At 55.5% G+C, this 13,390-nt stretch overlaps 1 protein-coding gene across 10 annotated transcripts in view; it reads left to right on the plus strand.

Annotated features, from left to right (window-relative positions):
• The window catches only part of CACNA1B (calcium voltage-gated channel subunit alpha1 B), a 212,391-nt gene extending 199,789 nt beyond the window's left edge, over positions 1 to 12,602 (plus strand). For 9 of the 10 annotated variants that reach the window (XM_027557028.1, XM_027557030.1, XM_027557031.1 and 6 more), the window contains 8 exons: positions 2,701 to 2,808; positions 3,253 to 3,365; positions 4,211 to 4,338; positions 7,017 to 7,149; positions 7,294 to 7,410; positions 8,548 to 8,755; positions 8,988 to 9,238; positions 9,585 to 12,602. In XM_027557028.1, the coding sequence (XP_027412829.1) occupies positions 2,701 to 2,808; positions 3,253 to 3,365; positions 4,211 to 4,338; positions 7,017 to 7,149; positions 7,294 to 7,410; positions 8,548 to 8,755; positions 8,988 to 9,238; positions 9,585 to 10,121 (1,595 nt within the window). In that variant the 3' untranslated portion in view covers positions 10,122 to 12,602. The remainder of the gene's footprint in view (positions 1 to 2,700; positions 2,809 to 3,252; positions 3,366 to 4,210; positions 4,339 to 7,016; positions 7,150 to 7,293; positions 7,411 to 8,547; positions 8,756 to 8,987; positions 9,239 to 9,584) is intronic. The other variant, XM_027557038.1, reaches the window with a different exon arrangement.
• The last annotated feature ends 788 nt before the right edge of the window (positions 12,603 to 13,390 follow it).

The raw sequence follows: 13,390 nt of genomic DNA on the forward strand, positions 1-13,390 counted from the left end.
CATTAAATGGATAACAAGGAAATTTTATGAACAACCCTATATGGATAACTGCAGTAACTTAAATGGAAAAATGCCTTGACACAAACTATGAGGCTCTTTCAAAAATAGATAACCTGAAAAAAGAAAATAGATAATCTGAGTAATACTGTATATATTAAATAAGTTAAATTCATAGTTAAAGATCTTCTAAGAAAGAAAATCATGGGTCCAGTTGGCTCCATTGATGAAGTCAACCAAACATTTAAGGAGGAAATAATTCTATACAAACTCCTCTAGACAACAGAAAAAGAGAAGATAGTTTCCAATCTATTTTATGAGGCCAGCATGACTCTGATACCAAAACTAGACAAAGACATTACAAGCAAAAATGATCGACATTCCTCATGAAGACAACAAGGTTTTCAGTGACTGTTAGCAACCTGAATATGATGACTAGGATTTATCCCAGGAATGAAAAATGCAAATTTGAGCTCAATTAATACAACTTAATATATCAAAGAAGAAAAACTAGATGATTATCTCAGTAGATGCAGAAAAAGCTTTGACAAAACTCAGTGTCCACTTATGATACACAAATTCTACTGTAAACTAGAAATTAAAGCAAACTTCTACAGTCTGATCAAGGGTATCTATGACAAGCCTACAGCTAATGACATGCTTAACAAAGAAGCCTGACTCCTTTCCCCCTAAGATGAGTAACAAGGCAAGGGTGTCTGCTGTCACCATTTCTGTCAAATATCATACTTGAGGTTCTAGCCGTTGTGACAAGTCGAGAAAAGACAAGAGGTGTACCAATTGGAAAGGATGACAGAAAATTGCCTCTGTTCATGATTGACATGATTATCTATGTAGAAAATCTCAAAGAATAGGATAAAAAGTTAACAAAACTGAAGCATCTACATGCCTAGGCACATGAAGCATTGCTGGAGCCACTGAAACCTAGAAAGAGGCAAGAAGACACTTCATTAGAGCCTTTGGGGGTGACCACAGCCTCGCTAACGCCTTGTTTCTCTGGCCTCCAGAACTGAGACGGTATATTCCTGTTGTTTAAAGCTGTAAACGGAAATTACTAAAACTGAAACATGAGTATAGCAAGGTCAATATATAAAAAACAAGTATATTCCTATGGATTAGCTATTGAAATTGAAAAATGTTCCACCAAAATCATCGAATATTTCTATATTGCTGGCTAACTCTAAAAATACATATGCTAGCGTGTATGCTGCACATTTCAGAATATTGACCAAAAGAATCTTCTTTAATAAATAAGCCATGTTCATGCCTTGGCAGACTCAGTATTGTCAGTTCTCCTGTTGATCAGTCATCCCGGTGACAATGCAGAGTCAACGTCATCCCAGTCAAAATCCCAGCAGGCTTCTTGAGATGAGATTTATAAACTGACCCTAAAATATACATAGAAAGCAAACAAACTTGAATGACAAAAACAATTTGGAAAGAAACGACAACATTAAGCACTGAGGAGAATGCAGAAGACGCGGGTTTTTGTGTCCTAGTGCGGACGCAGTGGTGTGGCCGCTTTGGGAAAGTTCCGCAGGTCTTTATCGTGGGGCCCAGCCATCCCACGCCTAAGGGGGATGACGTGAAAACACAAACATGCAAACCTCTACGCTGATGTTTGCAGCTTTATTCATAATCACCCAAACTATAAACAACTCAGGTGTCAACCAAGTGGTCACAGATAAGCAAACTGGTGTTTTTTTGTGATGAGACAGTTCTCACTCAGCAACTGAGGGAGAGGTCATTGATGTGTTGGCATGGGTGGGTCTCAGACACATCATGCTGGGTGGAAGGTCAGATTCGACAGCCAGCATATTGTGTGATCCATCTGTATGACGTTCTGAGAAGTTGAAATAGTAGAAACAGAAAACACATTGGTGATGCCAGGGCCCTGGAAGGGGTTGAAGGGGTGGAGCACAAAGGGCGCAGAGGGAGTTGGGCAGGAGTGCCATGCTCCTGCCTGGATCGTGCTGAGTCCCCAGCTGGATGCACTTCACAGAGTGGAGGAACTAACAAGGAGAGTGTTCTTGTAGATAACCATATCTTAATAACCGTGGTGCCTGAAGAAAGTTAGATCAGAGCACAGCATCCCTCTGTGGCTTCCTCTCTCAGCAGCAGCCCCCCCCCACCCCCCGCACGTCTGCTCCTGCTGCCACGGCCTTGCCCTGCTGACTCCCTGGCCGCCTCTGTCTCCAGGGTCCTGTGAACACGTTCCTGACTGCCCACACTGCAGCCCTCCTGATGATTCCCATCCCTCCCTCCTGGTTTCTCCTGTATGCAACTTACTTCATTTTTAACTTATTGCTACTGTATTGTAGATTAAAATCATGCGATTCCTCAGGGCAATTTCTTTTGATTTTGTTCCTTCACCTAGAACAGCACCTGTCATTTGGTAGGTGCTCAGTAGATTTAATGGAATGATGAATAGATGGCTGGAACACTGAGGCGTGCCTTCCCCTCCCCACTCCTGCCCATCACTCCTGCTTGCCCACGCACCCTCGCTCAACCTCGTTAGACACATTTTGGCTGGGAGCTCTCTGACCAGCCCTCACGGCAGTGCTTCTTACTCAGAAACTTTCCCCCAGGATCAGGTCTCTCCCCACCCACCTCTGCCTGTTCCCCTGCGGGGCTAAGGGATGGCTCCTCACAGCCCTCCCTCTGCCCACCCTTGTCCTGCCCCAGCTGGCACGAAGCAGCATCAGTGTGACGCAGAGCTGAGGAAGGAGATCTCCTCCGTGTGGGCCAATCTGCCCCAGAAGACCCTGGACTTACTGGTGCCACCCCATAAACGTAAGTAGGGTGAGAGACTCACCCTGTCTGCCCCCTTTGATGCCCCACTCAGAGGCAGAGCCGAGAGTCCTAGGTGAGGGCAGCTGTTGCGTCACCTTGGAGAGGAAGGCTCAACCTCCTTGATAGCCCCAAACTCTGGTCTCCACGGTGGGGGCACAGGGGCTATGGGAGGAGATACCGAGGCCATATTCCATTGAGTAGAGTCACCCACACTCTTCATGTGGGGACTTCCCTGCAGAAAATCCAGGGAAATAGGAGACCCCTACAGTTGGAGCGGCCAGGACGACATCTGGGGTTAAACTGAGCTGTGCTTTGCTGGGTGGAGCACGGCAGGGCCTGGGGAAGGTCAGTGCAGCTCCCGTCCTCGGGTCCAGGAGTCTTTACCCAGCCTCCCCGCGTGTCCCCTTTCTCTGTATTCCCTCCCTTGCCTGTCGTGCTCTCCAGCCGACGAGATGACGGTGGGGAAGGTGTACGCAGCTCTGATGATATTCGACTTCTACAAACAGAACAAAACCACCAGAGACCAGATTCACCAAGCTCCTGGAGGCCTGGCCCAGGTACTAGTTTCCAGGAGTCCCAAAAGTAACCCTGAGACTCTGGCACCTTCTGCTGTATGGCAGCAGAGGGGACCCAGCCCCTTCTTGGAGAAAGTGCTGCGGGAAAAGGAAGATGAGAGGTTCTTGTGGCTGCCTCGCCAGCCCCCAAAGTCAGAAACCCCACCCAGTCTGTGCTCCTGTTGACTAGTTGCCTGTTGCTGTTAGGGAGTCCCTCGTGTGGAGAGCTAGTCATGTCCAGGGCAGAGATGTGGGCTGAAAATGGAGGCTGCAGGCAGTGCTGCTTCTTTGAAGAGTACTTGAGGTCATCTGGGAGGGGCACACAGGCAGGGCCCCCGACAGCCCGGTGTCATGAGGGTCCCACTCACCTCAGAGTGGGATGGTTTGGGGCCTGTCTTCCAGAGGTCATCCTCCAAAGATGACGACTTCATCACAGCCCAGACCTTGAGCGAGAGTGTGTAGACTCTCATCTCTAAAGTTGTGCGGTGTCCAGAGCTTACAGGACATTCATCCCTGGCATGTGAAGTGTCTGGTGCCCACCCCCCAGCCCCGAAATCTCCAAATTCTTCTCAACCTTCAAGTCTAGTGGTCTCTGCCAGGCAGTCCAAGTTGATGATGATGTCCTGTCCCCGAATTGTGTAGGAAGGGAAGCTGAGGCTCCAAGGAATGAAAGGACTCTCCTGAAGTCACTTACAGGCCCAGTTGGGAAAGGGCTCCTGATGGGCACAGGGCAGGCCCAGGGATCCTCTTCCCGTGCTGGGGGGTCCGGGCAGGTGGCCAAACATGGCGGTGCCCTTGTCCACTGTGCCTCCCAGGCCTCAGAGACCCCTCCCCACGTCCTTCTGCAGATGGGCCCCGTGTCCCTGTTCCACCCCCTGAAGGCCACGCTGGAGCAGACTCAGCCGGCTGTGCTCCGAGGAGCCCGCGTTTTCCTTCGGCAGAAGAGCTCGGCCTCCCTCAGCAACGGTGGGGCAGTGTGAGTGCCACCAGCAGGCGCGGGGCGGGGACGGGAGGAGGGCAGGGCTCCCGGGCTCCACCTGCTCTCACCCCTGCTGCTCCGGTGTCCATCCGGGGTGCCCGGGGCTCCTTCTAGCAACGCTCCAGGACGGGGAGCCCTCGGGTCTTATCGCCACCCACCTGCACCCAGTGCCGCCAGAAGGCTTTACTGTGGGTCCAGCTGGTCCAGGCGGCCGCCAGAGCTGGTTCTGTGGGTGATCTGAAGCTTGCTGCTGTAACGATAGACAGGAGCTCTTATAGCACTGGGGGCACCTGCGCTGGACAGCCTGTCACTGCAGCCTGGGCCCCCCACTGTGTGCTCCTGCCTCTCTGTCGGGTGAAGGCTCCCCATGCTTCCTCACTGGCCTTGGTGGCCTGCAGACCATTAAGAAGCTTCTGTTTCCACTCCAGCTTCTCACCACTTTTTGGTAATGGCCATTTAGTGTTTTCATCTTTCTTTAAGAGACTTTCCCCCTCAGATCTCCATTTTGGTTATATATATGTGTATATAAATCTTTGGCTGTGCGAGGTCGTGGGTGTCCCATGTTGAGTTGTGGTGAAGAGTCCTGCCGATGCAGGAGACGTGGGTTCCGTCCCTGGGCTGGGAAGATCCCCCAGTCCATAGGGTTACAGAGAGTCAGACACAGCCGAGCAGCAGAGCACGCGCTCGCGCTGGGCCTTGGTTGCAGCATACAGGCTCTTTGTTGCACCATGCGGGGTCTAGCTCCCCAGCCAGGGGTTGAGCTTAGGCCCTCTGCACTGGGGCCTCAGAGTCTTAGCCACTTGACCACCAGGGGAGTCCCTCCATTTATGTCTGCATTTTGTAGCCAAATTGGTAAGATCCTGCCGTATCATGTAACTCTTGGTACTGACCCTCAGCAATTCTTGGTAATGACCCCCAAACCAAGTGCTATGGAATAGCAGGCACCATGGGACTCTGGCCGAGGCGCAGAAGGTGGTGCCAGGCTGAACTGCACTAGAGGGCAGGGCTCTCTCAGCCGCCCTCCAGGCCAGGGCTCCTACATCTGCTAATATCCCATTGGCCAAAACAACGTGCGCTCTGCCTCACTGGCAGGGGCCGAGGGTGGGCCTCACACCCATCTGCTGTCCTGGAGAGCAACATTCAGCAGCAAGCATGGCTAGGCTCCCGGTTTCTTCCTCTCCTGTGTGTGTTTAGGACACTTGTTTGCAAGCCAAGTTTGGGTTCATGGGCTGCTAGCCATGTAGCTTTTGCTGTGCAACAAACTGCCGTATTGAGGGAGCCCACCTGGCAGTGCTCCAGACCTGGTCCTGGGTCAGGATGGCTTGGGTCCTGGGTGCATCTGTACTGTGAGGCCAGAGAGCAACCTGAGGGGAAGTGCAGGCTGCGGGCGTTCAGGCCTCTCCCTGTGCCCTGTTGGCCAAAACAGGTCACGTCCCAGGCCCAAGCTGGGGGGATGGGGGCGGGCGGTGGCACTGCAAGGCCCAAGTCCAGAGGTCGAGAGGCCACAGGACACCGGGAGAACCTGAGCTCAAGTGGGAGCACTCCCGCAGGAACACCGTGCTCCGGAAGAGTGCCTGTGGGCCCCGGGGCGGCGGCCTTTCTCCATGTCGGTTAAGATCCCGTTTGCGCACTTAAACAGTGGATCCTGAGTGTACATGTATGTGTCGGAGGGGGTGGGGTGGGGAAGTGTCTTTGTGGACTGAGCTGAGCTTTCGGTTCAGGAGAATGAGTGTCACTTGCCCCATGGTATAATGTCTGCACAAGTCAGTTATACCACTTTTTGTTGCACTGGGGCCAGGCAGTGGGGGCGTTTATTGAGCCCTCTGATGGGTGGTATCAGTGCCTGCCTGGCCTCAGCATGGTGTGGCCTCAGGGGTGACCAGGCCTTGGGGCCAGTGTCTGTCCTCTCCCGAGGCTGCAGCAGCCCCAGACACACAGCACAGGGGAGGTGCTTGCAACCTGGGGAGATGAAGGGTGTTCTTCTAAGAAACCCCAGCGATGGTGGGTCAGGTCCTTCGTGTGGCCAGCTGAGGTCATCAGGCGTCACCTCCAAGCTGAGTGTGATTGTTACCACTCACCCTGGGTGACAGAGACTGTGTGTGATGCTTCACTACATGTGAGAGCAAGAGAAACCCAGGCCAGTGCTGGGCTACATGGGAGACACACTAAACACCCTGAGAGGGCGAGGGCAGGCGGGCAGGCTCGTGTGCTGGGAGGGCCTTCAAAGTGGCCTCGCCAGAGGGGCTCAGGGCAGAAGGCTCGGGTCAGGGGAGTAGGGACGAGCCCTGCTTGTCAGGGCTAATGAGCTGCAGCGCAGGCTGCGTGCCTCTGCGTGTGTGCGTGTGGCCTTGTCCTCGTTGGGGACGATCTCTGCTTCTACCACACAGGTGAGCCCCTGTGTAGGCCAGCTGCCCCCGCATTAGGGTCTCCTCTCTGCCTGTCCACGCTGAGCCATGGCAGGGGGCCCACTGTACCTGTACCTCCTGGAGAGGCTATTGCTGTGCCTCTACTTGGGAGTGGCCACACTCAAGGGGTCTCATCCCTCTGGGCTCCTTCTAGCCCAGAACAGGGTCAAGGTGGAGGTTCCTGGCAGGTGGAGCCTGGTTCTGGGTGGGAGCCAGGTTCTATGGCCCGTGGGCCTCCAGGCCAACAGGATGATCCTCTTTCCTCCATAGACAAACCCAAGAGGGCGGCATCAAGGAGTCTGTCTCCTGGGGCACTCAGAGGACCCAGGAGGTCCCCTGCGAGGTGAGGACACCCCTGGAGCGTGGCCACTCCACAGAGATCCCGGTGCAGACAGGAAAACCGGTGAGGGCTCCCGGGGCTGGGGTCCGAGGTGGGGGAGGGTGAGAATGGGTGGGGGAGGGTGAGAGCAGCAGGCGGGCTGAGGCTGGGGTGTGGGGGAAAGAGTGGGATGGGGTGGGTGTGACTGGGGGGCTGCTGTACTCCCAGGCTGTGGACGTCCAGATGCAGAGCATGGTCCTGAGAGGCCCTGACGGGGAGCCCCAACCTGGGCTGGAGAGCCAGGGCCGAGCAGCTTCCATGCCCCGCCTGGCAGCAGAGACTCAGGTGGGTGGTCTGGGAGGGTTGGGGTCGTGGAAGGGGGTTGGAGCTGAGAAGACTTGGCATGGAGGAGCTTGCATCCCACGGGTGGGCTTTGCTGGGGTGAAGCTTCCCAAATGCACTGTGTCCAGGACACCCTCAGCCCCGCTGGAAACCCTCTGGAGGTGTTATCAGGCCGTCTAGAGTCCTCACTGCCCACTGTGCTCAGCGCCTGTCTGGGCACCGAGGCCTGCAGCCCACAGGTGGCCCCATGGCCCCGACCTAGCCTTTCCCTCTCTCTGGGACATGCCTCTCCCTACCCCAAGCCCTGCCCCTCCCCAGAAATCAGTGCCTCCTGCAGCCACCCTGTCCCTTTCAGGGGGTGACCCTGTTCTTTCTCTGGGACACTGGACAGCCTGGCAGGGAAGCCCCTGGGTTGGGGCTGTGCACTGTGGGCTGAGTCCCTAGGCAGAGCACGCCTCTTCCAGCCCCTCCCGGCCCAGCTCTGCCCGCTGCTCAGCGCCCTCCTGGCCTGGCCGCCTCCCCTCGGTGCCACGTTGGTGCCCCCTCTCCCTCCGTGCTGCTTGAGCTTGACGGTGGCTGTGGGTGCGTGCGTTTCCACGAGTCTTGATTTCAGCCCTGGAGGAGCAGCTTCACAGTCCTGGATGGACAGAGGGCTGGCAGAGTGGTCGACCACGGCTGCCAAGGCAGCTCTGGGTCCCATCTGGGACCCTTCCAGCCAGGCCAGCAGCCCCTCTTCCCAGCACCTTCCCTGTCCTATAGGGACCTGGGCCTCACCTGGCTTGGGAGAGACAGACACATAAATGGCAACTTGTGCAAAGGGTGCTTTTGAAGAAAGGGTGGATCTCAGGTGGGGAAGAGTATTCCAGGGAGAGGGAAAGGCCTCACGGTCCCTGAACCCCAGACCCCCAGTGGTCCTCCCCAGGCCAGGCCCTCCTAGGCACCATCCTTCCCCCATCCCCACCCTCCTGGGGGCTCAGCCTGCCCTGTCTGGGGAGATACCCCAGCTTCAGGGATGGAGCCCCAGGCCCATTCCTCCCAATGGGATGTGTCCTGTGGTCTGCCAGCCCCCATGGCCTGGCTGCTGCCTGGAGGCTGGACCCCACTCTCAGGCTGTGAGCCCACCCATGTCCCCGCCCACAGCCACCCCCAGATGCCAGCCCCATGAAGCGCTCCATCTCCACACTGGCACCCCAGAGGCCCCACGTGGCTCATCTGTGCACCGCGGCCCTGGACCGCGCTCCAGCCAGCCAGGCCGCCCCCCCCCACCACCACCGCTGCCATCGCCGCAGGGACCGGAAGCAGAAGTCCCTGGAGAAGGGGCCCGGCCTGTCTGCAGACACAGATGGCGGTGCGTGCGAGGGGCTCTCGGGGGGTGGTGGCTCCAGTTGGGGTCCAAGAATCCCTGTGAGAACTTCTTCCCTTCTGTAACTCATGACCCCACGGGCAACCCTGAATGTGGAGACAGGACCACCTCCCACCTTTCCCTGGGAACCCTGCTGGCCCTGAGGAACCGGGCCTGGGTGAGGTCTGTGTCCCCGCCACCCCAGCCTCTCGGCTGACTTTCACTCTCCCCTGGCCAGCGCCCTACAGCACCGCGGGGCCGGGCCCCCCGCCGCCCCCAGGGGATGGGGCAGCAGGCTGCCGGCGGGAGCGCAGGCAGGAGCGGGGCCGGTCCCAGGAGCGGAGGCAGCCCTCCTCCTCTTCCTCTGAGAAGCAGCGCTTCTACTCCTGTGACCGCTTTGGGGGCCGTGAGCCCCCGCAGCCCAAGCCCTCTCTCAGCAGCCATCCCACGTCGCCCACGGCCGGGCAGGAGCCAGGACCCCCGAGACAGGTACATGGGCCCCGGGACCCCCCATGCTCCCACCCGCATCCCATTCCCTCGGGCCCTGGGAGGGAGCCCTCTCCTGTCCTGGTTCCCAGGCCAGAGCCTGCTCCTGGCTTCCTGGCCTGTCCATCCTGCCTGGCGGGGCCTTGGCCTTCCTGCTCCCCAGTTCCTTCTTTCTCTCCTCCCCGCCTGAGATGGGCTGGGCTGTGTTCTCCTCTTCCCTGGCCCTGTGCCCAGCCCCTTCTGGCACTGCCCTCCCACCCTCCTGGGGCCTCCCGCTCCATCTCACCTACCTGCGCTCCCTGCCTCCCTGCCCTTTGATTTGGGTTTGCTCTGTTCCGCTTTCTTGCAGGGTAGCGGCTCCGTGAACGGGAGCCCCCTGCTGTCGACATCTGGTGCTAGCACCCCTGGCCGCGGCGGGCGGAGGCAGCTCCCCCAGACCCCGCTGACCCCCCGTCCCAGCATCACCTATAAGACGGCCAACTCCTCACCTGTCCACTTTGCCGGGGCTCAGACCAGCCTCCCTGCCTTTTCCCCCGGCCGGCTTAGCCGTGGCCTTTCGGAACACAACGCCCTGCTCCAGAGAGACCCCCTCAGCCAGCCGCTGGCCCCCAGCTCTCGGATTGGCTCCGACCCTTACCTGGGGCAGCGTCTGGACAGCGAGGCTGCGGCCCGCACCCAGCTTGAGGACACGCTCACCTTCGAGGAGGCCGTGGCCACCAACTCGGGCCGCTCCTCCCGGACTTCCTACGTGTCCTCCCTGACCTCGCAGTCCCACCCCCTCCGCCGGGTGCCCAACGGCTACCACTGCACTCTGGGGCTCAGCTCGGGCGGGGGCGGCCGGGGGCGGCACAGCTACCACCACCCTGACCAAGACCACTGGTGCTAGCCGCACCGCCCGGCGGGCGCGTCCAGGTGATGAGTTTTATCATCCGCGCTGGGCCCCGGGGGCGCTCGGGGCACCGAGGTGGGCCGCAGCCCTGGGAGGAGGGCCTGCCCTGTGTCTCCTCCTCCAGCGGGATGAGCGGTTTGTAGAGGGAGGTTGCTCCCTCTCCACCCCTCCCACGCTGCCTCCCTGGGTCTCGGCACAGACCCCGCACAGGACGCGGTTGTGTGTGCTGAGGGGGACCCGCTGAAGAGCCCAGCATCCAGGGTGTGTGCTGGGAACGTTCCGTAGGAAGTCTGAATCTCGTAGGGATCATCTTTTATCCAAATGTGTGGTGCAGAGGAGCAGGCGAGACCTCAGGACAGAGTCAGTGGTAAACGGAGCAGGTCTTGTCAGCACCCTCACGCCCACAGTCCGGGCGCCCTTCGTACCTGAAATGGCAGAAAGCACTAGAAACACGCAGACACGGCCTCTCCCGACAGCCGGCCCTCACAGGGACCAAACCTGGGCGACATTCGTGATCCTGGTTTCGGTTTTTAGTCACAACACCCTTCGCTCTTTTGTCAACTCTATGTACTCAGTCAAAAAAGAAACACCCAGAATAATGGGGAAGGGAACAGTAACGAAACAGCAAAACATCCAACCTGTAGGAGGATCTCAGCCTTGCAGGACGTGTGTTCCTGGCTTGCTCGGGGAGATGCTCTGTGTCCAGTACAAGCGGCCAACAGGACCACCCAGCTCCCGCTGCTCTCGACCAAGTGCCTGACCTCCGAGCCCGTCACGCAGGCTCCCAGGGGCCCATCACCGCAAGCGGGCTTTGTGGAGACCACTCCAAACAGCAACTGAGCAGAAGGTGGACACGCTGGAGAACATGTAGAAGACGTGTAGATTGGTCGTAGCTGGGATGAAGTGGCTGTTGCCCCTTTTCCTCAAACCAGTAGAGAGGCTGCAGGGCGTGTGGAGAGAGGCCCGTGTCCGCGATCAGTCTGTTCTCCACTTGATTCTCAGGGATGCAGGGCGCAATCTCTGTAGTTGTGCAAATTTCTTTCCACAGAAGGCTTACTGGGGAGAGGCTGGTGCGAAGGGGGAGATGGCACAGTGGGGGCAGAAGTGCCCAGGTCTGAGCAGGTGAGGGCGGTGGGGAACCACACTGAACCGTGGCTGGAAATTGGACCCAGGAGCAGCTTGGCTGTGGCTGCTGTGCTGGGCGTCTGAGCCCACCTGGCTCTGGCATAAGACCTGGGAAAGCAGGCAGCATAAGGAAGTCCGGCTTCAGGGCCACGTTCAAAACAGAAAGACCACAGTGAGGACGGGGTACATAAAACACCGGGAGACCCTTTGTTTTGTGAACAGAGGGAGCGTCTAGATGGGCCGATTCCGGTGTGTGCTCCGTATTGTGAAGTGTGAGACGATCCCTCTGCTGGATCCTTTGAGCGTTCCCGTCGGCTTTCGCCTGTGACTCTCCTGAAGAAACTTGGTGTCTCGTGTGTGCGCGTCTGTGTGTCCCAGTGAGTGGATGCCGTTAACCCATAGGGCTATGCAACAAAAGACACACGTTTAACAGAGATAAAACACACAAGACCGCCACCTGTTCTAGGGTTTCAGCATGATTGTGACCAAACCATTTTATAGAATTTCCTTACTCGAAGGCACAACACTCTGAAACTTTAAGATAACAGAGTATTTTACTCCAATAGAATACGACGAAAATCAGAATCTCTGTGCATGTGATCACTGGCTCTGGTTGCGAAGCAGAAGGATGTGTATCTTGGTACTGATGTTTTGTCTCTGGTCCCCCAGCCCATATTATTTTGAATGTATTCATTCTGTGCTGAACCATAGCTGCTTCCCCAGGCCATATTGGGCAGAGAATCCACTTTCCTAGACCCACACAGCTTTGCTGGTTTGTCTGGATCCTTCCAGACACTGGAATTGGTGAAAAATTACAGAGAGTGAGGGAGAGACTGTGTCTTGTTTTCCCAACTCTGTGTTTTGTTTCTGTGCTGTCTCTTCTCAACTATCATATTTCCCTCAAAATCTCATAGTGAGTTGCCAAATTTGAAATGCATCAACCAGTTGTCTGCATCTGGAACCAGTCAAGCAGTGGCTGTAGTTTGAACAAGTCATGTGAGCATGTAAAATATATACATATATACATATATTCAAGTATGTGCATGAGATGTATATCTTCGTACTTTTTGATACAATGTATTCATTTGTTAATTTTTAATTATATTTGATATAAATCAAAGGTTTGTTGCAAAACTTTATATTTAAGAACAGTGTTAAAAAAAAAAAGAGACGTCCCAACCATGCAACACAACTGGGACTCACTTTTAAAAAAATTCTGTGATTGACTAGTTTGCTGCCTGAGTAATATTTATCAGCCACACTTTGGATTCTGCTGTTGTTTCTACAATGACATTTTGTATGAAGCAAAGTCCTTGGATTAAAATAAAACTTAGCAAAAAATCAAAAACAAAACCCCACCATGCTGCTGGATGCTGTATACAGGGGTTGTGGAGGCAGACGTGTGAGCTGTCTCTGTGGGCCCGTGGCTGAGTGCACAGTGGGCAGAGCTCAGAAGAGGCTGAAAACCTCTTCAACTTGCTCTGGGCCTGGTTGAGATGCAAGGGTTAGCTCAGCTTTGGGGTGAGGATCAAGGTAGACTGGTGGCTGGAAGAGCCAGGGTAAGGCCTCAGAGGGGATGTGGTTGTCGTTCAGGGTTAGGGATAGAGTGGTGGGTAAGTTAGGGCTGGGGATGAGCAGGCATTGGCTGAGGTTTGGGGTGACTGTTAGCTACATTGGTGGTTAGAGGTCAGAGTGACAGTGTTAGATTTGAGTTAGGTTTGGGGTTGAGGTCGGTGTAAGTTAGGGTTAAGAATTAGGGTTTAGGATTAGGTATAGGCAAAGGGTTTGTCCATATGACCACTAACAATATAGGGTTATGTGGGTGTAAAAATTAAGATTTTGTTCAGTTTAGAGTTCATTTAGAAAAGACATACGTGAGCAGTGTTAGCTTCACAGAAAACTAAACATTATGGTTCTGATTATACTGGGAAAAGGGATTGGAGTAGGGTTCAAATTTTTAGCCTGTTCTGACATGGGCCTGTGTTTAGAGTCAAGGGTGGTGTAGGACAATGGTCAGGTCTGAGGTTAGGGTTAGGGATAGTGTAATGTTCAGAGTTAAAGGATCAGGGTTAAGTATAGAGATTCAGGCTCAGTGCTCAAGGTTAGAAGGTAGGATCAGGGTCAGGGTTTGAAGGTCAGGG

Source organism: Bos indicus x Bos taurus, chromosome 11, assembly GCF_003369695.1.
Source record: "Bos indicus x Bos taurus breed Angus x Brahman F1 hybrid chromosome 11, Bos_hybrid_MaternalHap_v2.0, whole genome shotgun sequence".
Lineage (NCBI taxonomy): Eukaryota > Metazoa > Chordata > Mammalia > Artiodactyla > Bovidae > Bos > Bos indicus x Bos taurus.